The sequence below is a fragment of the Sorghum bicolor genome, chromosome 1, assembly GCF_000003195.3.
Source record: "Sorghum bicolor cultivar BTx623 chromosome 1, Sorghum_bicolor_NCBIv3, whole genome shotgun sequence".
Taxonomy (NCBI): Eukaryota; Viridiplantae; Streptophyta; class Magnoliopsida; order Poales; family Poaceae; genus Sorghum; species Sorghum bicolor.
Genome location: NC_012870.2, coordinates 20,742,917 through 20,768,805, shown reverse-complemented (window position 1 = coordinate 20,768,805; position 25,889 = coordinate 20,742,917). Strand labels below are relative to the sequence as shown.

General features: G+C 40.4%; 2 protein-coding genes across 5 annotated transcripts; one reads left to right on the top strand and one right to left on the bottom strand.

The window, feature by feature from the left end:
* Window positions 13,015–18,240, top strand: LOC8070490 (casein kinase 1). Of its 4 annotated transcripts, none has more exons than XM_021446206.1 (16): window positions 13,015–13,298; window positions 13,541–13,638; window positions 13,749–13,868; window positions 13,958–13,998; window positions 14,154–14,223; window positions 14,321–14,469; window positions 14,803–14,898; window positions 15,058–15,128; window positions 15,690–15,751; window positions 15,947–16,010; window positions 16,091–16,175; window positions 16,261–16,387; window positions 16,488–16,564; window positions 16,671–16,731; window positions 16,803–16,951; window positions 17,472–18,240. In XM_021446206.1, the coding sequence occupies exons 3-16, from the start codon at window positions 13,793–13,795 to the stop codon at window positions 17,796–17,798; spliced, it is 1,455 nt and encodes a 484-aa protein (XP_021301881.1). In that variant the 5' UTR covers window positions 13,015–13,298; window positions 13,541–13,638; window positions 13,749–13,792; the 3' UTR covers window positions 17,799–18,240. The 4 variants fall into 4 exon arrangements, with proteins under 4 accessions (XP_021301881.1, XP_021301878.1, XP_021301873.1 ...); XM_021446203.1 differs by having other exon boundaries at window positions 13,016–13,298; window positions 13,732–13,868; XM_021446198.1 differs by having other exon boundaries at window positions 13,017–13,298; window positions 13,729–13,868.
* Window positions 19,351–23,005, bottom strand: LOC8067424 (vacuolar protein sorting-associated protein 2 homolog 3). Its single transcript, XM_002464447.2, has 11 exons — window positions 22,873–23,005; window positions 22,564–22,608; window positions 21,939–21,973; window positions 21,599–21,649; window positions 21,412–21,516; window positions 21,257–21,328; window positions 21,002–21,073; window positions 20,750–20,830; window positions 20,624–20,659; window positions 20,492–20,547; window positions 19,351–19,779 (listed from the first exon to the last, which is right to left on the bottom strand). Exons 1-11 carry the CDS (start codon window positions 22,904–22,906, stop codon window positions 19,728–19,730), a joined length of 639 nt encoding a protein of 212 aa, XP_002464492.1. The 5' UTR covers window positions 22,907–23,005; the 3' UTR covers window positions 19,351–19,727.

Here is a 25,889-nt window from a genome sequence, read left to right as displayed (position 1 = left end):
AATTATGGGTATTCCATGAATATAGAGGCATACCCCTGGCGCCGCCCATGCCTGGGAGCGCGCCGGAGCCCGGCCAGCTCGTGGAACCCAACCCCGGCCGGTACGGTCGTCAGCGCCGAGGGCGTGGACAACCGTGCCGTGTCTGCCGCGGACCGCCGGAATCCACGCGCCGGCGCGACAAGGTGGGAGTCCCCTTTACCACACCGCCGGACCGCGCGCACCTTTGGACGCGGACAGGGACAGGAGCCACCGTCCAACGATTCCCGCGCATGGTTCCCTTCCTGCGTGACGGGTTCCAGCCTTCTAGGTAGGTATGTCTTCTTTCTATTTTTCTTTTGTTTTTCTTTTTGTTTTATTTTCTTTCCTTCTTATTTTTTTCTTTTTAGTTTTCTTTTCTTTTCCTCTTCCACTCGTTGTTATTTAATTTTCTTTTTTCTCTTTTTATTTTCTTTGTATATTTTTTATTTAATTTGTTTTCTTTTTTTTTCTTATTTCCTATATATTAGTTTCTCTTTTTTGTTTTATAATCTTTTTTCTTTTCCTATCTTTTTTTCTTTTCCTATTCTTTTTATCTTTATGTTTCTTTTTTTTCTTAATGTTTTCTATATATATTTTCTTTCTCCTTGTTTTGTTTACCCTAGTTAATTGTTTTGTTTTTCATATTTACTTTTTCATTTTTTTTATTTTCATGACATGCTATGTTTACTTTTTAGTTTCTTTTTTTTCTTCTTTCTGCTCGCACATGTAATGTTCTATTTTTTATATTTTCTTTTTTTCTTTTCTAATTATGTTTTTATTCAATTCATGTTTTCCTTTTTTTGTCTTTTCTTTTTCCTTTTTGTGGTTCATTTATTTTTTTTGTTTTTTGTTTTATTTTTTATGTGTTTATTGTTATTATTATATTTTTATATCTTCTACCTTTTTTATTTCTTATTTCTTTTATTTTTTTATATTATCTTTTACGATGTTCTATATTGTTTTTCATGTTCACGTAGTGATGTTTTTTTATGTTTATGTCTTACGCATGCGATGTTCTGTGATGTTTTTTTTGGTTCACGTGATATACATGTAATGTTCTAAATATATGATGTTATCATATTATACATGTGATGTTTTATATTAGTTTTTGTGATGTTCACACAATGTATTGTAATGTTCTATGATATATTTAGTGATGTTTATAAGTAATATATATGTGATGTTCTATAATATATTTAATGGTGTTCTATGATGTATTTAGTGATGTTCACATAATATATACGATGTTCTATAATGTATTTAGTGATGTTCACTTAGTACACATATGATGTTCTATGATTATTCAATAACGTTCACGTAATATATATGTGATGTTCTAAATAGATTTAATAGTGTTCTATGGTGTATTTAATAATGTTCACTTACTACACAAGTGATGTTCCGTAGTATATTTCACGATGTTCTTTCAATTTTTCTTTTACATGTTTTATTTTATTTTTCTTATGTTTTTCTCTAGATCTTATTATTTATACATACGCCATTTATTTATTTATTTATTTATTTATTTATTTATTTATTTGTATGTATATCATATTACAAATTTCACAAATCTAAAACTAGAACACTATTCTTTTAAACTGAGATTTTTTTATGAAGATGAAACATTATTATTCAATTTTTCTGTTACATGTTTTATTTTATTTTTCTTATGTTTTGCTCTAGATCTTATTATTTATACATACGCCATTTATTTATTTATTTATTTATTTATTTATTTTTATGTATATCATATTACAAATTTCACAAATCTAAAACTAGAACACTATTCTTTTAAACTGAGATTTTTTTATGAAGATGAAACATTATTATGTGAACCTAAAATATTGTCTTTACTCAATAAAAGAAAATGTTCTATCTTTATAAAATAAATGTTCGTTAATTAAATTTTATCTAAATATATCCATGTGAGATCTTGTTTTGAAGTATTTGCTCCGAGAAATCTAATGGTGTAATCAGAATTTTATTTTAATATTTGGTTCATGAGTAATGACTTTTTTTGAATTCGTTAAAATTTATTAGCACACATAGGTGAGTAGGTCTCATACGATGGGAAAGTCATCTGCCTGCGCGTTTGAGTGGAGGTTACGTAAGTTACATATGTGGGCGCGAAAAATAAGCGGGAAAAAGTATCGGCACGAAGTTATGGTCCAATGGACGGACGGGAAGAGCCCCGGCACTATAGATTTTCAAATGGGCCAAGCACGATGGGCCGGCACTGGCACGGTCCGAAAAAAGCACGACACTAACACGGCACGGGCACGAAGTTTATAGTGCCAGTGCCAGCACGGGCACGACGTAGTGCCGTGCCTGGGCCGAAGGTCTGGCCCGACAGCACGGCACGGGCACGACACGATTAATAGGCCGGCACGATAGTGGCCCGATTATTTTTATTCGTTAGATTAATTTCTACTATTTCTTGCTGTTGGATTGACTTAGAACATTTCTAAGCTAGGTATAAAAGCAACTTTCTCTTATTCTTTTCACCCAGCCGTCGTTCTTTTTCCTCCCTGCTCCTCCCGTCCTGAACTCCCGATGCCGACTTCACGAGTGTCGACGCAGTCCACAGAAGCCTCTCGGAGGCTCGAATCCAAGGCCACTCTCCTCCCCCACTCATCTTCTTCTCAAGGCGAAGCCACGACGGCGGCGCTGCAGCGACGATGACAACGCGAGGAGTGGCTCGGCGGCGTGGAGACGACGAGGTGCGACTGAGGCGGCTGCGCATCCTCGTGCATGCGCGCGCGATGCAGGTCCATGGCTAAGGCGGTGGCGCGCCTCCATCAGCGTCTGCAGGCGGTGGCGGCACGACGGACCTGGGAGGCCCGACGGGCCTTCGGCACGACACGGCACGACCAAGTCTCCATAGGGCCGTGCCTGGGCCTATTTGGCACGGCGGCCCTATTTGGCACGGCACGGCTGGCACGACGGCCCGACAAGGCACGACACGATAGGGCCGGGCCGAATAGTGCCTAGGCCAGGTTAGGGCCGTGCCGCCCGTTTGGAAATCTATACCCGGCACTCGCGCATCTGCCGATCTGCGTGCAGCACAAGTGCGCTGTGCAGTGCGTGTGTCCACCGGTCCTGCGTTTGGAGATAAGGCCTTGTTAGTTCATTCAAAAATTAAAAACTTTTTAATATTTTCGTTAAATCGAATCTTGCCGCATATACATGAAGCACTAAATCTATACCTATAATACTAAAGAGGCAAAATTTCAGCCTCTTTTTTGGTCTGGATTTTTTTCGTCTGTCTATTTATTGGCTCAACGCCGTGTTCACTCAAGAGTTCATATGACCGACGCTCAGGAGTTCATATGACTGACGCTGTCTGAATATAAGCAGTCATCACTTCGCGAGCGGCTGGGCTATGTGGCCTTGTGGGCAGAATATACGGACCATATCAGAGGCATCGATTTGGTACAGCCCATTACAGATTTTGTTTGTGAATTTCGAGCCGAATCAGCCCATTACAGATTTTGTTTGTGAATTTCGAACCGAATCGTGTCCTGGCCTTTTTATGCTTCACCCTTTTTTATTCTTTTGCAACAAAAGAAAAAGTGTGTATATATATATACCCAATAATAATAATAATAATAATAATAATAATAATAATAATAATAATAATAATCTATACCTAATAATAAATTATGAAAATTTCAATTCACCACAAAATTCTGTTCACCAATATATCTGTATAGAACTATGATTCTTTATAATAATTTATATCTATATCTATATCTATATCTATATCTATAACTAATAATAAATTATAAAAATTTTAATTCACCACAAAATTCTGTTCACCAATATATCCGTATAGAATTATGATTCTTTATCTAATATTTAATTATAAAAATTTCACACCTGGTCTTAACGTAGAAGTCCTTTTTCAATTTAAAAGTCCGAATAAATTTCCTTTTACTAAACTCAGATCTGATGTATTATTTTTTCAAAGGCGAAGTCCAAGCCGACATATTCCAATTATTATATGCAAACCAATTAAATGATACGCAGATTCCTCTTGAACTCTTCATGTTTTTCCTCTTTAAATACCGTAATGCACGTGTACAGCGGTATTTCACCGGCCGACCTGGCTTCGACTTGCCTACTCTTCTTCTCTTTATAGGACACCCACATACGTGCCATATTCGAACTCAACTGAACACGCTTTGCCAAACTCTAACACAACGTGTCTTCCATTTTAGCTTCAAACAAATCTCATGTACTAGCTGGTCTATATATATCTATATCTATCCATAATATATAATTATGAAAATTTTAGTCTCCCCACTTTATTTCTGTCCGCCAGCATCAACTCAAGAATAATCGGCCTGTTGCTTCAACGTTGTGGAAGAGGAAAAAAAGAATATAAACTTTCTAGGGTTTTCAATGCAAAATCTTCTAACTATTGGTAATACACATCAGAGCACGTTGAGAATAGCGAAAGTACAGGGACCTAGATGCAAAGTGTTCGTTACTTTTATTCTTTAAATCGGCTAAAAATTGATAAATGCGTAGTAATTCATAGAAAAATCAAAAAATTATAGAACAAATTGTGTTCAGCTCCACATATGTAGATCCATGCAGTAAACAAAAAATATCACAAATTGTAGTATATTTTTTGGGTGGAGATGCTTGCCTATGTTTTTTAGTGTAAAATTAAAAATGTAGTTAGCTTGCTCTAATTATTATGAAAATTTTATGGTGGCCTATTTAATGTGATGCTTGATTTGTGGTAAAAGTTTTAGCATCATTCATGCTTATCTCACTAATTTACTAATTTACCTAGATTTATGCTTGCTAAATAGTTTACAATCAATTTAAGTATGTAAAAAAATGCTTCCACTACCTTTGCACGATGTGTTGTATGTCATATGAACACTTCATAAGCCCATGTGTTCACAACTACATACATTTAACTTATATATCATATTTTATAGGAATCATAATCTAAATAAAAAATAAAGCTAGCGACAAACTTCTCATGTTTTAGGCGGTGTTTAGAACCGCTCTGCTCCATGTTTTTCAGCTCCGCTCCATGTTTTTTCAGCCAAACAATTTTAGCTCCATGCACTCAGTTCGAGAAAAAATGGTGGAGTTGTGAGAGCACCTAAAGAGATACTCCACGAACTCCAGTTTTTTATAGAGCTGCTCCATGGTGGAGTTTGTGGAGCAGAGTTTGTAGAGTAGTACCAAACACCCCCTTAATATAATACTAAGGTATATTAAGAGGTAATATTAGAGTAAAATAAGGTTTGACTAATTTCTATTTTTGTTATTAAATAAATATGTTTCCAAGCTACATATTATTGTAAATATTAACTATCTAATACCATAGATGTCATGGTAAACAATAAAATAAATTATGAACTTTAAATTTTATAAAAATAATAAATAAAAATAGATATGTAATTCACTTTCTATGGTCATTTAATGTTTTTCTCCCGTTGCAACGCACGGGCATATTTGCTAGTATAGATAAAAAATAAAAACTATACACAGCACGAGATAAATCTTTTAAATCTTGTTACTCCATGATTGAATAATATCTGTCAAATAAAAACGAAAGTGCTACAGTCCCAAAAACCAAAAAATTATCAAAACTAAACAGGGCCTAATATTTTCCATACTCAGCGCGCGCCGGCTGATTGTTGTGTGGGCCGTGCCCGTACGTGCGTGCGTGCATCTACCCCGCCCCGATCACGTACCGCCGGACACACTGCCGCTCGTCGTGCCGCCTCGAGCGTTGAACCACCCAACTAGCACCTGAAGTTTCAGCCCTTGATCCACATGATCTACATCCATCGTGTCAACATCCCTGCGCCGTGGCCGAGCCGAGCTTCAGGTCGATAAAATAAAATCTCTAGCATCTTGTTGTAACTGAGTGTTTGTAGCTCCAAGAATCTATATTTTCTATCTATAAAGAGTCAAAATTTCAGTTTGCCAAATACTTTCTTCTGCCCCTAATCCTGTCCGGTTACGATCACCTCCTGTCCGTGTTCGGTTACGATCGCCTCCTCCCTCCAACGTTTCTAGAAGCGAAAAACAAAATAAAAAACATTCTAGAGTTTCTAATGCAAAATCTCATATTACTTACAATCGTTACGATGGAAGAGAGAAAAAATAAAAAATTTCTAAGATTCCCAATGTAAAATCTCCAATTTACTTTTCTTTTATTTTTTAAATCGGCTGAAAATTAATAAATACATAGTAGTTCATAGAAAAATCTAAAAATTATAAAACAAATTTTGTTCAGCTCCACATATGTAGATCCATGCAGTAAACAAAAAATATCACAAATTTTAGTACACTTTTTTTTGGAAATGCTTGCCTATGCTTTTTACTGTAAAATTAAAATTGTAGTTATCTTGCTTCAATTATTATAAAAATTTAATGGTAGCCTATTTAATGTGATGCTTGATTCATATTTCATAGCAATCCTAATCTAAATTAAAAAATAATGCCAGCATCAAACTTCTCATGTTTTAATATAATACTGAGGCATATTAAGAGGTAATATTAGAGTGAGATAAGATTTAACTATTTTCTATTTTTATTATTAAATAAATATGTCTTTAAGCTCCCATCTCCGTCCCCGGCCCCCACTCCTCCCATGGCTCCGCTCCCCGTCCCCGTCCACCCGCCAATCGCTCCCATCTCCGTCCCGCCGCCGCCACTTCCTCCGTCGGGGGTGGAGGCGAGGCCGACTACGAGGTCTCCAACGACCACCGTGCCGCGTGGGAGCGTCACGAGCAATCGGTGCAGGAGCTCCTCTAGCAGCGCCGCGCCTACGCCATGGCCGTGCGGGCCTGCCTCTGCCGCCTCGGCGAGCGTGAAATGGAGCGCCACGACCGCCTCCGAGCCCTCATGGTCCGGCTCGAGGCCGATGGCCAGGTCGACCGTCTCCTCCGCGTGCAGGAGGACGACCACGCTGCATGCACCGGCAAGGAGGAGCAGATCCAGTACCCCTTCTTCACCAAGGGCACGCAGGAGCTTCTCAAGGCGCGTGTCGACATTGCACAGTACTCGCTGCCCCGTGCCAAGGCCAGTATTGAGATGGCCAAGCGCTGCCACGAGGATTCCGATGAAGACCTATAGGTGGAGGCCGAACTCGTCGTGAAGCAAGCTGGGGAGTTTGTCCTGGAGTGTAGCGAGATTGGAGATGATCGCCCTCTCATCGGCTGTTCCTTCTCTTGTGATGCATCAATGCTGGCCATAAGGTACTTCCTCTTAATCATACGGAATTACATATGCTTTGTTCATGTATGTCTCAAACAAATGCTGTGATGAAAGGATGTTGAGAACTGTTACCTATTAGTTGTATTATTATGTGGCGGTTGTGGCTGTGGGCTTTTGTCACTAACTGCGCCGCTGGTTTTGCTTTGGATTGCACTAAGCGACAATAAAAGTGGACTGATCTGACGTGCTGTTTGATGGATTTGTTCCCTCATGTGATGCTTTTATGCTTTCTTTACGTAATATTCTTCCCCTTTTAATTTCTATACATATTTGTATATCATTTTTTACTCTTTTTTCTCCACTGTATATGAAGATTTCTGATTTTTTTTATGGGATGTGATTTTTTTCTATTTCTTCTCAAGGTGATTTCCGATATTAGTTTGGTAGTTTTGTTTGTTTTGGTGGGGTTATATTTATTTGATTCAAGGTTGGACTAAACTCATTTAAATTTTACAAAAAGTGTACAATTATCAAATAATAAATTCTATACCCCGTTGCAACGCACGGGCATGTTTTGCTAGTTCTTATAAATCTAAAACTAGAGATATACCAAGAGGATTTACATGAATTATTTATTTATAGTTAAAAATAAATACAATACTTAAATCACTCTATTTGATCAGTCTACATACAAACCACATATTCAATCTAGATCTTGGAGCAGGGATTCACGTTTGGATTTTTTTAAAAAAACTTTTTCATCACATCTTAGCCTTTGCACAACTGCTCTCTCTCTCTCTCTCTCTCTCTCTCTCTCTCTCTCTCTCTCTCTCTCTCTCTCTCCAGTTGTCTGGTGACTACCCTCTCCTCCCCTTACTTTGATAGCATGTCGTTACCTAATCTTAGTGCACCACATGTGACATAACCTTTAAGTTCAACCACACACACTTCTGAAAGCTCTAGTTCGGTTTTGGTGATTTGATGAAACATATTGCTCTAAGTGTTCATGAGATATGAAAGCACACTCCAAGCGGTGAGCAACACAGGTGATGATCATGATGGTGACGGTGGAACCAAAATGATCATGTGCTCGGGCTTGGAAAAGAAAGAGAAAAACAAAATGCTCAAGGCAAAGGTATAATTGGTTAGTAGCTTTTTTGGTTTGCACTCAAAACACCATAGAGGATGTGAGTGGTTTAGGATTGATAGCCGTACTATTAAGCAAAATTCGTATTGAAATGTGGTTGTCAAAGTGCCACTAGATGCTCTAACTCATTACATATGCATTAGGATCTAGTGAATGCGCTAACTCCTTTGAGAAAATATTTATAAAAATGCTAACACACTTGCACATAATGGTTTACGCTTGGTAGTGTTGGCACATTTACAAAGGGGTGGAGTTTGAGAGGTAGAGAAGGGTTTGGGATCCTCTCTCCCTCCTGCGGAGCTTGCGAGGTAGGATTCGGCGCCTTTATAAAAATAGAATGCATATTTTCTATTGCGTCGGAGCCTGAGTTGAAGAGGAGGCGAAGTCAAACCGTGTTTCTCGCTGAGGAACACTCGTCGGACGTTGAGGTCGATAGCGTCGAACACAGGACCTGCGTCCGACGCGTGTTGACAGTTATGCGCACTTCTGTGCAGTGTGTTAGCGCGTTCGACGGTTTTGCGCCGGACGCTGGCCAAGCACTGTTTAAGCATCTGGTGAGCAGTGACGTCAGTAGGGTCGCGAGTGAAGTTTCAGGCAGTGTGCATCAGACGCTAAGGCGCTTCTTATGGCATACCATCAGAGTGTCTGACGCATCTGATGCGTTCTCGAGGGTTTCTGGACCTCTTTGAGTAGCGTCCGGTATGAGGCTCAGCGTCCGTTGGATTTCGTCGAAGCGTCTGACGCCCTCTTTAACTACAGTGTCGACTGATTTTATGACCGTTAGAGATCGACATGCGAGATTCAAAAGCAGGACACGTGGCTGCCATCTGAGCGTCAGACATTGGGTGTCAGCGTGTGACGACTAACCATCTGCATGTCCGACGCCCCTGCTTTCTGTGCAGTGAGAGAGCCAATGACTCTATTTGTTTGGGGTGTCTATAAATAGTTGTTGGCCAGCTTGGACTCACTTTCTTGGCCATTTTCATTGACATAGCAACCTTGTGAGCCTAGCCAACTTTGGGGCGAAGGGCTCAGTAGGACAAGGTAGAGCGCTTGTCATACCTTGGCTCTGCCGCACAACCCCACCCTGAATCGCCTCAGGCAGCCATGGATGCAAAGTCGCTGCTTTGCTGGTGTTGAAGATGAACACAACGCTGAGGCTTGGCTCTTGATGAGGAAGATAACTGTGACTCGAGATGAACCGCCACTTTGGGCCTTGTGTGTGACTTTGGGTTGGCACCTATCGGTCTTCAGTTTAAATATTTCCAATTGTAGATTGTAGTGCTGGCATAGTTCGTCCCTATTTCTTCCGATCATAAAATCGTCGTTCATTTGTTCGCTGCTGTAGTGCCGGCAGGACGACGCGATGAGACAAACTGCTTACCCCTACCTCCTAGCGCCTGGCCCTGCAACCCTTGGTAGCTCTGCTATTCCACTTTGATTCACCTTGCCTGCCGACGGCAATGCGCCAAGCAATTGAACTGGGTCACAGTTGTCGTCAGTCGTCCAGTAAGGCTCAACTCAAACATGAAACTCTTTTTTTCGTGGTTGTTTGTTTGATTTGCTAGTTACCAATTAATTATTGAATTGGTTGATTGATTTTGTTTGTCCTACATAGATCTTGCTTTGCTATATATAATATGTTATATTGACTTCGCCACACCTTGAATTTTTTCATCATCTGCCCCTGAGCCAACTTACTCCCACTCAATTACATCATTGTTTGATCATCTTTGTGAGATTAGGAGAGCATCCAAGTGCATTGCTTGAGTGGTTGCATCTAGAGGTACTTGGTGATCGTGTTTCGCTGCGAGATTTGCTTGTTACTCTTGGAGTTTGCTGACTCCTAGACGGTTTGGTGCAGTGAGGATCATCGAGCGGAGGCTGGAGGTTGTCTTCGGCTCCGATCGTGGTGACTGTGAGGGGTTCTTGACCTTTCTCCGGCGGAGAGCCAAAAGGTACTCTAGTAGATTGCTCGTGGCTTATGTGATCTTCATCTTATGTTGGTTGAGGGGCACCCTAGTGAGGGTTGGCGTGTGAGGCCATTTTGCCCGGGAACCTCCAAGTGAGTGTGTCGCCATAATAAGGACTAGCTTGCCGGTAAGCAAGTGAACCTCGGTAAAAATCATTGTGTCAACATTTGTTTTCGAGGTGATTGATCTTCATTGGCATTATCTATTGTGATTGATTGGCTCATTCCTCTACACGGTGGTATATTCATCCTAACCCTTCTTTGCATTACTTTGCTAACTAGTTTGTGTTGCTCTCTTGCTTAGCTTAGTATCACCTAGGGGTAAGTAGTGACATAGTCTTGGTGTGTTTTATTAGAGACTATAGAAACTAGATTGGATAGGAGGCTTGCATTACCCTTGTAGAGCTAGTGCCAAATTTGCTTCGCCATCTTATATACTAATCAAGTGCTTTTAGTGTTGTTGTAGAAAACTTTATTAGGCTATTCACCCCCTCTAGCCATTAGGACCTTTTAACTTATTAATCCTCAAACTTGAAATCCCTAAAAATATCTTTAGTTTGTGTCAATAACCTAATCAGAATTGTTTAGTCCAAGATATATGCAGTATGGTTTTGTGTCACATCATCAAATCGTTCACCATGGAACAGTTCCATGTGCGATGTTTCATGGACTAGCAAGGAGCTAACGAATGAAGTTGTTTCAAAAAAAACTCAAACAAGCAGATTCCTTTTAGTGGCGAACCAGCCCATATGCAATGGAATTTATCTCTAAACCAAACACAGTGTAACTCTGATGAGTTAGGGAAGAATGGAGATTGGATGATAATATGATCACACCCTCATGGAGCTACTCATTGCTAGCGAGCTCCTACCTTCTCTCAGTATTTCTTCTCTCTTCTCTTGTTGGTGCAACCTTCTTTCGATTAGATTTTCCTACCTACACCATTACCCTGATGTTGCTCTTGTTTCCACCTAATATGGTCATTTTTTTCTTTTTCGCCTGTTATCCACCACTCATCTTGGTTGTAAGGATCCATACATCTTTAATTTATGTGTCTTTGCCCCCCTATGCTCCCATGGCTCTATATTTGAGAGGAGGGTCAAGGTTGCTCGGTTCCTAGTGTTTGGCAAAAGGCTTAAGATTGTATAATTTCTAGTTATAATTTGCCACAACTAACTTTAAACCAGTGTGGTAGGAATTTTCAAGTCATGTTTTGTTGTATCTAAGTAAATCTTGCTGTACATTTTACTTCAAGAAAGTATTGCCTAATGTGGTGTTTGGATACAATTTGGGAAACGAGTAAGGAAATAGGTGGGTTATGGTCTGATTATGATATCCCTATCTCCTATTCCCTTGTTTGGCAAATTGGTTTTGGGATAACACCACAATATGGGACCCACTCACTAGTTTGCTAATAAAAAAACATAAATGCTATACCACACTCTTGTGTTTCAGCCTCGCTCAGAACCTGATTTTTGCCCCAACGCTCCCTCGACGCCTGTGTCTGCGCCCCCACACAGATCCTCCCTCTCTCCCCTTCGGCGGCGGCGGCACTGGCGCGACGAGGTAGGGGAGCAGGGAGCTCCTCCTCCTCCTCCTCCTCCTCCTCCACCACCACCTCCTTCTTCTAGATCTGTGCTCGCCGGAGACAAGGGCAACATCGGCACTGGCTAGGGTTTTGGTGAGTCTCTCCCCCTCTTTCTTCTCTAACTCCGGCAGCTATAGAAGGGGTCGACCGGGGGAAGGCAGGCAGGTAGGCGGTAGGGGTGGTGTCCAAGCAGTTTAGGGGCCCTAGCAATTGTAGTAGCGGCCAGGACAGATCGAGGAGGAGAGTGTCACGGGAGTTAGAGAAGATGGCAACGATCGATCTCGCCGGGGTCGGGGAAGAAAGTGGGGGTGGGAAGAGGATGGGGAAGGGAAGAAGGCCATCGTTGTGGGCATGCTAGGGTTCGTCAGAGCTGACGAACCAGGAGAGCAAGAAAGATGTACAATACGGTAGAGGGAGAAGAAATCGAGTGTCCTTGTGGATTGACTGACAAAAAAATGGTCTGTCCTATGTTCTGGACTCAATGGTTCTCAGTCTCCATCTCTATGTGCCAATCTAACCGGAGACATGCATCCATGGCCTGCCTAACTTAGTTACTTTTGCTCCTGCCATCTTGCGTTGTCATCCCTTGCCCTGCTTGCCTGCTGAGTGGGGCGGCGCATCCGAGACGAGCGTTGCCGCTCCAGCAGCAAGGCGCATATGCCAAGTGGCTTCGAGTTAGGCCTATGTGAGGTGAGCGGCGGCTTCGACACGCGACATCTTCAGCGGCGCGCGCTGCTACTCCAGCGGTGCGGCACGTCTTAGGCAAGCGAGTGCTCCAACGGCGCCGCGGCACATGTGAGCCAAGGGATGTGGCCACTAGTAGCACGTCCGGTGAGATGAATAGCGCCTCCATGTATAGCTACATCTTTATTCTCCAGTTTTATTTTTCAATCGAAATTTATTCTTCCCATCGGATTTAGCTTACTAGGTCCTACAACCATATTTCCCATCTGAACTTCCTAAGCCAACTTCATTTCCCTTTCTCATTATCCAAACATGGCAACTCGTTTCCTATCCCACCTCCTATGGTCCTATATCCTCGTGTCCAAACCCCACCTAAATTTAATTGCCAACTAAACGATCAACAGCTCGATATTGAAACTTGTCTAGTGTGGCTGACTGGCTGGTAACCAAACGAAACCTGGTTTTCCGGCAATCCAGAGCCAAAAAAGGACCGCCACCAACCGCTCGCTTTCCCGCACCTCCCCAACCTCTCGCTCTCTCCCTCCCTCCAATTGCAGGATCAGCACCGATGCGATTCGACCGCGGCCTCGCGTCCGGTGCGGAGGTCTGCAATTGGGGGGAGGCTCCTCTCCGCCGCTGGAACCGCTGCGGCGTCGCGGCCTGTGCGAGTTTCCTGCTGGTTCCTCATCCCTCGGGTACGCGCTTCACGCCACGGACGTTCTCTTCTTGTTGTCATCCACATTTGACTATTTGAGTGCGATCCTGGCCCCCCGCTGGGCAATGTTGCTCTTTTTTTTTAACGAAAAAGTGGAGGGGCCGGAGCCCCTACAGGAGGAATTTATTAAATATAAAGAAAGCGTTACAGGGAATGTTGCTCTGTTTGTGCTAAGGTAGCTGATTCAGGTTTCATTTTCTCTGTGGTCTCTGTGGTTTTCAGGGAGAGATTTTGCGTGCCTTGGCATTACTGTTTGATGGCAGACAGTAGTGCTGCTTCTCTAAGGAGGCATTGGGGCAATAGGCAGTTGAACTGAACCGGTAAATAAAAAGTCTCTGGCCTTCAAGGGAAATTGGGAAATTCAGGTTGAACGTGGTTACATCATTTTTCCTTCCATTGGTGTTTTTCAGCAGCAGAAATCCATTCGCAGGAGAGAGAGAGAGGCAGAGAGAGAAATCAAAGAGGAGAGTGATCATGGAGCATGTGATTGGAGGGAAGTATAAGCTTGGGAGGAAGATTGGGAGCGGATCCTTCGGGGAGCTATATCTCGGTACATTCTATGTATTTTATGCATATTGTGTTTCATTAACCCCAGAAATAAATTTTTTATTCTTTCTAGTGTGGCTTTTCTTGATCCAGGTGTTAATATACAGAATGGAGAGGAAGTAGGAATAAAGTTGGTATGTGCAAAAAAAAAACCTGGCTATAACGTATATATGTTTGCATTTAGTGTACTATAACGTTTCTCTTCTATAGAATCTGGATGTACCCTTTTAAACTTAGAGCTGAAGTGTTTGGTTCAAGGTCTCACCTTTTCTTTGGTTTGATCTGTCAGGAGCCTGTGAAAACAAAACATCCACAGCTGCACTATGAATCTAAAGTTTATATGCTACTGCAGGGTGGAAGTAAGTGGATTGTACTTTATATGTTATATGTTTATTTACAGTAATCTGTGCCCACACCTTCTGGTTGCTTATTTAATCACTCATTTTTGAAACATAGACGGTATCCCACACCTCAAGTGGTATGGTGTCGAAGGGGAGTACAATGTTATGGTGATTGATCTTCTTGGCCCAAGTTTGGAAGATTTGTTTAATTGCTGCAACAGGAAATTTTCTATGAAAACAGTGCTTATGCTTGCTGATCAACTGGTGAGTTTATTCATTCCATATTCAACACTTACACTGCCCCGCAACAGTTAGGAAGCAAGACAACTTTCTGGAATTTGATATCAGCTATTTGTTAGGAGTTACATGTTCAGACGTTTCATGAGCATTCTACCATAAGTGTTGCCTTATCTTGTGGGTTTTAATTCTTCTGAGTGTATGTCAGCCAAGCTTTGCAAGATTGTAACTATTTTAAGTTTGTTCTTTTTTTTCTCAGTGGGCAAGGGAGGGAGAGCGAGAGTTTATTATCATCCTATTAGTTTTCTTTGAAGACTTTTTTTTTGCTTGGACTTACATTATTGACTCTTTCATTTTTAGATAAACCGAGTGGAATACATGCATTCCAAGGGATTTATTCACCGTGACATCAAGCCAGACAACTTCCTTATGGGCTTAGGTCGGAAAGCTAATCAGGTTCGACTTAACCCCTCCAATGTCATCTGCTTTTGTTGTTTTCGGTATAAACAGAACATGGTAGTTACTTCTCTAATATTAATAATATCTGGTAATAATCCCCAAGATTCTTGCTCATCAATGAACAATATGTAAAGACATATCCTTTTTATTCTGCAGGTCTATATCATTGATTATGGCCTTGCTAAGAAATACAAGGACCTTCAGACTCATAAACACATCCCATACAGGTGAAGCATATTAATGAAGTTTTCACTTAGAACTGAGCCTGGACTTTGTTGTGCCAAACAATTATTCTGTTAAACTGCAAGTTCATAAGCAGAAACTGGGATGTGAGAATTCGCACAGCCTCTATACTGCATGTCTGCACATTGTCTCGAGAGACACTGGCTAATGGTACACTGTTGGGCACTCCAACTGAGGTCTAGTGGATTTAATATAGTATCACATCATGGTACAGAGAGGCCACCTGAGTGGATTGTTTGATCTTGCGTTATTTACATGTAAATTTTCAGACATAAAATGACAAATTACTCAAAGTTTGCCTGTCCAATTGCTTCATGATGTTGTGTATTACTATCTTCTTCAAGGTTCAAGAATAAGTTTTGGCACCAAGGTCAAAAGTATTCTAGTGTCACATTACATACAAATATGTAATGCCTTTTCTGCGACATTTGCAAACTAGGGTGCTTGGCTCAAATTTAATTGATAGATTAGACATAAAGTGAACCTTTTTATTTTGTGACTAGTTGTTTTTTAGGGTAACTGATTAATTATTTTTTTCTGCACAGAGAGAACAAAAATCTGACTGGAACAGCACGCTATGCTAGTGTGAATACTCATCTTGGAATAGGTGAGCACAATGAGCAAATCAAATATGTTACCATGTGTCTCCAATTGTAATAAAATCATACACATTTTGATTCTTGGATGCTTGATCATGAAATGAACCTAACCTGAGAAAGGAGAAGCTACTTGATCTAAAGCTTTTAAAAGGAGGGAAACACATTGTAGTTGTTTTTCATGTACCTTTATTTATTTCATCCAGAACAAAGCAGGAGAGATGATCTGGAGTCTGTTGGCTATCTTCTGCTATATTTTTTAAGAGGAAGGTTTGTCCTGAATCTGTCTATTTTACTATATTTCCTCTTTTATCAGTATTATACTTGACATGCTTTTTCGTTATGCTTAGCCTCCCATGGCAGGGTCTTAAAGCTGGCACTAAGAAACAAAAGTATGACAAAATTAGTGAAAAGAAAATGCTTACCTCAGCAGAGGTACTTATTTTTGCCAACATGAACATTGTAATCCTGTCATGGTAGTTTTTGCAGGCACTGTTTGAACTAATATTATTTTAACCAGGTCCTGTGCAAATCTTACCCATCGGAATTCATCTCATATTTCCACTATTGTCGCTCCCTGCGATTTGAAGACAGGCCAGATTACTCTTTTCTGAAGAAACTCTTTCGTGATGTATTTATCCGGGAAGGTACACACCTTTCTTTTGAGTGGCTAATGTGACCGCTGTTCTTGCCCATTCTATGATCTGGTGTTAAGAAACTGGGTCTCATTATAGATTAACACTGTAGGATACCAATTTGATTATGTATTTGACTGGACTGCACTCAAGTACCCTCAAATGGGTTCCAACAACAAGCTTGTTCAAGTATGTCTTCAATCTTATATCTATGTCTTGTTTGGTCTACATTCTTGGTGAATTACTATTGTCTTTTCATTTCATGAAAAAAAACGTCATTATGTTTTTCATCCAGCAACCAAGTGCAAGAATGGCTGGAGTTGGACCATCAGTTGAGAGAACAGACAAAGCTTCTGGTATGTCTCGTGGTAGTTAGTTGCATCTGGTCCATTGCTATGTGAAAAAACTGATCAAATTACCTAATTAGTTGCGGTTTTGCCAGTGGGACAAGAGATCCGGGAAAGATTCACTGGTGCTGTTGAGGCATTCGCCAGAAGAAATCCAGGCTCTGGCCGCCATGGAGATCATTCCAGGCACAAAAGCCTTGCAGATTCCTTTGGAACATCCAACGAAGCAGTAAGTATCCGATTTAGCTCTTCTCAACAACAACAAAAAAGTATCCTATTTAGCTGTGGTAGCTAGTAAACATGAATGGAGATATACACTTTTTAAACGAAAATATGTACTAAGTGTCAAATCCAGTAAATTGAAGATGAGTCTAGTAAATGGAAAAGAAAAGGCACTTCCTCTTTCCATGTACTTAGTATTTTGCTGAAAATCTTTCTGCTAACTCAGGTCAGTTGTTAGGAAGTGTATGATAATCTTTTCACAGAAACTTGGCACGATGTTGTATACTGTATTGGTTCTACCAATGAGCCCACTACTGTCCATTCTCATCTCATTTGATTATCACATACACTTGAGGATACTAATCAGCTGAGAACGCTCCGCATAGATGGACACTACCTTTTTGTTGTTTGCAAAACATAAAAAAAAAAATAGAGCTGGGTATATATGTTTCTCATTGTAAGGCACCAATTTATTTTTTTTTTGATGGAAACAGAATACTACTAACTATCTATCTGGCATGCACCAGGTCGCTGCCGACTCAGAGAAAACGCGCATCTTGTCCCGGGGAGGGAGCTCGTCGAAAATGCCCGCGGCTAATTCGTCCGGCCGGCCGACCTCTTCGGGGGACTGCAGTGACCAGAACCGCCGGTGGGTCTCTGGCAGCAGTGGCGGCAGCGGGCGCCCGTCCACCGCGCAGAGGCTCCACCACTCGGGAGGCGCCGAGAACAGCAGGTCGTCCCCGCGCTCTCCCGTGGCCCGGAACGCGGCTGGGAGAGGAGGCTCCGGCTCGCGGGACAACACGACGTTCCGGAGCCTCGAGCGCCTCTCCATCACCACCAGCAGGAGGAAGTGAGCTGCCGAGGACCACGCCGACAAATTCTGAGAGTGGAAGGCAGTTACTAGGCTGAGAACTTTTGCGGGATCGTTGTTCTCTGCAGCTGAAGCAAATCGGCAAATGGATGGATGGATGGGATTGCAGCACAATGACCTCGAGTATGGACCTCGTTACAAGGGTGCCATGAAAATGCTTTCTCCAAACCTCAACGTATAACGCTTTCTCCAAACTCCAAGAGGCAAGATAACTCTGAAGTACAATGCAATCCTGCTTCACGGCAAGCTTTCACTGTTGTTCACTTTCTGATTCTGCCGTTCTGGTACTAGTTTGTAAAGTGTTATTGCAGAATCCCTCCATTTGACCATAAATTTTTTTAAGAAAACGTATATAAGCACCTGAATTAATTTTATTTATGGGGCATTTGGATCGAAGAATGGAGTGATCTGTCACTTTCTCACTACACATTTTCTTTGTGGGTCCGAAGAAGGGTTATTTGTATTGGTACCGTTAAAATTTTCGAAGTTGTGAGAATTACCATTACTACTCACTTATTTTGAATCTTACCATTACTGCTTAAAAATAGTGTTTTTTGAGGGTCAACGGGGGGAGGCGTTCCCCACCTGGAAAATTATATTAGGCCCGAAACGGCCGAATGGGTAGAGTTTACACATGTATACAAGATACAGAGCAGCATCCTTATGCTGCAAGTAGATTCAAAGAAAAGAAAGAGGGAGGATCTAGCCTAGCCTTGGCCCTGCCTAGCCATCTGCAGGATGGTGCACCAGTGAGTTACAGATTGCCTCTTTGCTCTTGGTATTCTGAATTGCCAAAGTTCGGCTGCCGCTTTGCAGTCCAAAAGTACGCGGTCGACAGAATGGTCTTCGTTCCTGAAGACCTTCGCATTTCTAGCCTTCCAAACCTGCCAGCTGACCAGCGCAATGAAAGTGGAAAGCTCAGGGATCGCGGTCGATGTGGTGTTCATAAACGTGTGCAGTTGACCCATGTCCATGGAGATCATGGACTGCAAGTTGAGTCTCATCCAGACTTCCCTTCCAACCGAGCAGCCGTGAATGATGTGTTCTGGCGTCTCATCTGTGGCATTGCAGATTTCACAGGTTGCAGAATCCACTATGTGTTTCTTGAACAAGACCGCCCTGCATTGGATTCTTTTTTGCAGCAGCAGCCACATGAATAGCTTAACCTGAGGCGGTGCCAAGGATTTCCAGATGAAGACTGCCCTGGGGTCTGAAGGTTGGCCCCTAGCCTTGATCATTTTGTATAAGGCACAAGTGTCAAGGCTATTATCTGAGTTTATGAAGTCAGAGATTCTTTTGTCGGGTGCTTAAAAATAGTGTTGATAAGTTCAAGCGAACAGGGCTGTATGCAGTATTCATTGGCATGGAAGATAGCAAACACAATTGGGTTTTGGTGAGCCCCTGAGTATGACGGACACCGGCTCCCATACGGCCATACCCAAAACATATGGCGATGTCCTAATGTTATCTCGAAATGCCCAGCAAAGCTGAAAGCAAGCAATTCAAGGAAAGCGTGGGTTAATGGAGACGCATTGTTTACGTGAACATTAACACTTAAAAAAATTGGCGTGCAGCCATAGTTACTGTGAGTTCCACAATGCTCAAAAACAAAACGCTGTCATGTAACGAACGACCAAAAACAAAAGGCTTTCAGGTAAAATAGTCGAATTTCTTTACAAACTATGGAATCCCTTGCTCTGAATCATGTCACTAACAAGGTAGCACAGCCCCATCTTCTGCGCGATAGTGTGTACGGACTGCAGCAACATCGATTGGCCGAAAAACTTGGGGTTTGCACCATCTTCCGTTTGATATATACAAATAGCAGTGACTTTGCGTGTCTAATGAATGTTTGGAATCTAGGTACACGGCAGGCTTGCTATGTGCACAGAGAGAGGATTGCAAACAGATCTTATGGATTTTTGAGAGCAGCCAGTCTCTTCTCTAGTTCCTCCAACTCCGAACTGCAGATGAGAAAAGCAAAACATTTTTTATTTTAACCCAAAGGGACCACAATGTTCAGTAGCATGGCAAAGGTGTTGGTCTTTGCTACCAGCAATTCACGTTGTACGCAGTTTAGTAAATAGTGCACTTGCTGGCACTAGACGGCATGAGGAATAGTTGGTATACAGCTTGTATGCTTATCCTAGTCTTATTATTAGTTAGAAAAACAATGGTAAGGTAATCAGATGCATAAAAAACAGCATAGAAACGTTTGTGCAGTCATTTTATGAGTGAAAGTTGCCTAGATGTCTCAGCATGTCACCAATAATGCTCAAAAGTCAATACAAGTAAAGAATGTGAAATCCTACATCAGACCTGTGCTTGCTATTTCCAAGAAATGCAGACAATAGCCATGTTTTTTCCATACCATTAGAAACTGTCTGAGATGAAAGCTAAGCAATCAAAGCAATATCCATGTCACAAATTAATCTAATTTTAGGCATCCAGCGGTTTTGCCCAACCCACATTTGAAGACCCCTAAATACAGGGGTAGAGCCTTAGAAATATCTTAATTATTTCAGTGAACGCAAAAATAAGTGAGGGAGCTAATTTTTTATCCTGGGCTTTGGTAGTGATTTCAGGTGGAAAAATAATACAGTAACCATATAAACAGGGGAGGGAAGTTGAAAAACAATAAACAATGTAGAGTTGTGGGTGAAGGATAGAGCAAACCTTTCATCAACCTGAACCTTCTTTCCAGCAATTTTTCCTTTGGGAGCCGATGACAACTACAAGGGGAAAGATAGAAAAGGTTTATATTAAAGGAATAAAATATGGAATACAAGAATCAGCATCTTCAACTACCTGTGAGGCAATGTCTACACCAATCTCATCCAGAACCTAAGAGGCAATGGCAAGAAACAGAATGAATAATCAAAAGCAAAGTACAGGGCCTGTTGAAGAACAATGGAAAGAAAAACAACGAATGACCTGATTAGCAAGTTCTTCAGTTTCTTCCTCGGCCTGGTCATCATCTAAGACATCATCAATTGAATCAGACATCATCTCATTCTGCACGATGCAAAAGATTAATCAGTGTGTACCCTCACATGCATCATTTAATATTAATACGCAAACAGTAAGCACACATCACATTCATTAGAACATCCCTAGAATAACAAAAGGTAAAATGTATATAATTGCCAGAAATCATTCTACTAAGCTTTGGAGAAGTTTGCGTACAGTCATATCCATTTGTGCTGACTGCTTTTGGAATTCTTTCATTATTTTCATCTGCTTGGTAGGTTCCATTTGCTGCAAAATAGATAAGTACGCATTCAGTAATACATATGTATTTGATTCTTAAAAAGTGTATTCTGTGTAATAGAAGTTACAAGTAAAATACACCCTGCTAGTTCCTGTATAAAATCCAAACATGATTTTTCAAAAAACATATATATGAAATGACACATGCGCAAAAGTTCAGTAGAATATTACCTTATTCAAAGCTCCCATTGCTTTGCTTGCACTTTGTAAACCAGTAGCCACAGAAGTGTTGGCATGCATTGCCTAAGGACATGATTTACCACAAAATAAAAAAACTAACCTGATAATCCACGTGGAATAAAGCAAAAGAAGGAACAACATTTCACCTGAGTATGTGTCGCAATCCCCCGAATCTGAGCTCGGCTACCTTGCAAATTAGAAATCTGCTGCCTTAACCTGATCAGCTGACGGGCTAGAATTTTTGTTGCTGCCTGTGGAAGCAAAGGAAAAACATACTGTATGATCTAGATAAAAAAAAGGAGATGAAACTGAATATAATATAAGAGTAGAAACCTCATTGCCAGTTTTTGCTGTCCTTTTAATTTCAGCAACGAGTTTCTTCTCCTGTAGTTGAAAAAAAAAATTAAAAACCTGCTGTTATTGCTCAATTCAACTGCATCAACAACAAAATTGAATAGTGGAACCACATAATGGAAAGGCGGCGACTTTAAAGTTATCACATATTTATAGATCCAATATGATGCAGACATAATTTAAGCAACAGAACATACAGAGCTTCCTAAGCATCAGTTGAATATGAAGTAAGGTCATTCAAGGAAAATTCTAAATCACCAATATATATAAGGATATTTTGTTTATGAACCACACTAGTAATGTGACTGAGTTATCATACCTCTTGCTGTAATGACGCAATGTCCCTCTCGATCCCTGCAGATGAGACATCCCAGGCATTAAATAAACATTCAGTCATTATTTTTGTGAGCTACGTGTTTTTTTCCTTTCCCATCCTGCGAGTTGCTCGCGGAAGAGTTGGCCCTTGCCAATTCTATATATAAACCTCCTCTCTTCTTAATTGAAAGGCAGAGATCCTGCGATTACGTTAAACAAAAAAAACTACATGTAACCACAGACTAAGCCTAGATACAGGCTGATATATTCCTTCATGTTTCATGATTCAAGCTGACTCTCAAGTCCTCACAGGTACAGTTTCAAATAAATAAACTCAATGAAAAAAGATTAAGGGATTGGACATTTTCGGTATATACATGTATAACGTTAATAAAAATAGAACAAATATCTAGTTTTCTCAAAATAAGAGCCATGAAAGTTTCATCACAACATTACTGTTGATGTAAACAATTGTAGCAGCAGGAACAGGCGTTTCTGCCCAGCTCACATAATTGTGTTAGATGCAAAGTGAACTCATTACATGTAACACTGGATGCTCTAAGTAAGCAAGGCAGAAACAATTCTCATTTATCTGTGATAAGCGCGCCACCAGAGACGGGACCAATTACCTCGCGTAGCATTCGTCAGGTCCCGCTTGCTGCTCCGCATCACCTCTGCATAATAACCAGAGCCAAAATTAGAATCCGGAAGTCCAGAACTGGACGACCGCGTTAGCCAGGGTGCGCAGAGCCCCAAGCTCCCCGCCTACTCCCCTCCCGAGCAAACGGATTTATTCAGATTCAAGGCACGCAGCGGCGACCGGTGACCTGTGACCAACCGAACTCAAGCACGATCGCGGTGGGGATCGCGCAACTAAAGCCGAATTCGATCGAATTCCGGTCGAGAAGCGGGGGAGGGGGATTGGGGATGGATCATACCTCGCGGAGTTGGTTTCTTCGCGAAGGGATTCATCGCTGACTCGACTAGGTGTGTTCGTTTCGTCGTCGCCGAGACTCGAGACTCGAGAGGAACACGCACCGAGGAGAATGCCGCGTACGCGTGTGGTGTGGCCGTGTGGGGCCTTGTGTAGTTACCAAAAAATTTTGTAAAATTTTTCAGATTTTTTGTCACATCAAATCTTTAAACACATGCATGAAGTATTAGATATAGATGAAAATAAAAATTAATTGAATAGTTTGGTTGGAATTAATGAGACGAATCTTTTAAGTCTAGTTAGTTCATGATTGGACAATATTTGTCAAATATAAATAAAAGTACTACTATTTCTATTTTGTAAAAATTTTGGAACTAAACAAGGCCTGGGTGTGTTTTTACTTTTCGTGGCATGTGGCAGCCTCGTTGCTTTCTCCTGAGTGGAAGTTTAAGCTGCTACCAAAAAAAAGCATTATGCCTTGTTTAATCCGCGAAAAAATTTGGGTTTCGCTACTATAGTATTTTTGGCTTTATTTGACCATTATTATTCAAATTATAGATTAGTTAGGCTTAAAAGATTTCTCATAAATTATAGGTAAACTGTGCAATTAGCTATCTTTCTTAATTATATTTAATACTTCATGTATATACCGTAAGATTCGATGTGACGAGGAATCTTGAAAAAATTTGAGAACCTTAACAAAAAGGTGTGTGTTTAGCAGCGTGAGACGTTTTAGGCCCTATTTTACGTGAATTATTTCAAACTGATTTTTGTTTTCTATCAGTATAGATTGAACACCTAAAGTCAGGCTCTGACTTATTCTAGTTTTAGTTTCAAGAATCCAACGAATAGGTAAATAGTTATATCAAGTGATTATGATTCAACAGATAAATGTTTTAAAGAAAATATGGTATTGAAACGTTGGAGAGTCTGGATCCCTATCAAACCCGCTATAAATGAATGAAACCTAAAATTACCATTTTAAGGAGAATTTTTCATGTAGTATAATTTTTGTTGCACCTTGACTCTACTTTCGGCTTCCAGCTTTTTCAAATGGATGGAAGTATAGAGATGTTTTATGGATATTTCAAAGGAGATAAATAGAGAGCATGTTTCATAGTTGTTTTAGTTAAACAACTTACAATATTTCCACAACATATATCTAACATCAATTTTCATAGACCGTAGCTCACATTAGCTTTTTTTTATAGCTCACGATTGAACCAAACAGACCCTTCAAGCAACTTGAATCCATTAATAATTATGGGTTAATATATGAAAGTCACTTAGTGGAGAATTTATTGGAGTTCTATAGGTATTGAATAAGCTACATGATATGATATAAATGAAAAGAGAGATGACGAAACTTTATAAGGATGGAATGAGTTTCATAGAGAGAAAACTTGTCTACAATGTTTCCAACATATAAAAGTCTTAGAATCCATACTGACACTAACCTTAGGGGGGTGAATAGACGTTCCTGAAAATATAAAACTTTGGATAACAAGATCGGAATTCTGGTCACACAAAGTAATTTGAAATCATAATCGACAAAGTTTGGACGTATTTAATCAATTCTGCTTGTTATCGAGAGTTGTTGACCATGTAGTGAGTTAATTCCTCCCAAAATCTACAACAAGAAACACATGAAACAAGTGGATATAGGGGCAAATCACCAATGATGAATCTTGAAGAACCAGAATACAAGAAAAAGTGGAACGTGGCAAATCGCCAAAATTAAATCTTGAAGAACAAGAACACAAGAACAAGTAGAAAAGACACCTAGTTTGTTTACGAAGTTTGGATTTACTCTACGTCTCCGTTGAGGAGCTCCCAAGAAAGTCGAGCCTCGTTCAACCACTTTCTTCACTTTATTATTTTAGTTTTTTTCTCGTGGAGGCAAAATTAGGGTATTCAAAAACTCCTCACAACTCACCACAAGCATGGAAGCTCACCATGCAACTCTTTTGTCATCTAGGAGGCCTCGTATCTAAGAGTAACAAACACTTCACCAAAATGTTCGACGAAGTCTACAACTGTTTAAGGGTGGTATTGCTCTCTCTCTTACTCTCAATCACCCAATTTCTCAACCAACTCTCTATATTTCACAAGAATTAATCAATCCTCACAAAGAGATATGGGAGAGTTTCTCTGGCCTATGGAGTGATGTTTTTCATGGTTGAGGAGCTCTATGGAGAGAAGGCGAGAGAGGGTATAAATAACCAACCCCTAAAAGCTTTCTGCATAGGATCAGTAACTTTAGTCAGGATCGGAAATTCTGAGACTTGTAAAGCTAATATTCCCTTAGAAATTTTTACCTTAGTTGAAAAATTTTGGCCAAACCTGGATTCCCTACCACATGCCAACTAAAACAGGCATAACTTCTCTTTCTAAACTCTTAATTATTGATCTTGACTCTATGAAAAGCTTAGTAGAGGGTTATCCATCACAACTAAAATACAAGTTTCAAGATCATCATGCGAAAGTGTTGTGACAAGTTTTCTCTCTAGTTGGCACTTGGTTAGATTAATTTGAGCACTATGACTTATCAATACACTCAATCTTGCATCCCTCTTGATAGGTAACACATTTAATTCTATATCTAGCTCATGCCACTTGAATCTGGATATTGTACCCGTAATAGACACACACACCTAAGAATGCAAATAGTACAAATATTTTTCTTGGTTATCTAGACAAATTTTCAAATATTAGATACAAATTTAAATATTTATACTTGATAATAAATACTTTAAAATTCTTTATCGGATACGATGGCTTATAAGCATCAAATACTAATGTTCAATATTTTAACTCGGATATAACAAAATAAAAATCTAGACAACATCCGAATAAAAACACTTTAGTTTATTTTTTTTGATAAACAACATTTTAGTTTAATTAATGATTAAAGTGACCTCCCACTGGTTTTCCTGAGAAGGTAGTCCAATGGTTTCTTCTTTTTCTACACCACTTGGTCGCAAAACAACCTAGAGAGTGTCAGCTTTCCTACCTCGAAAC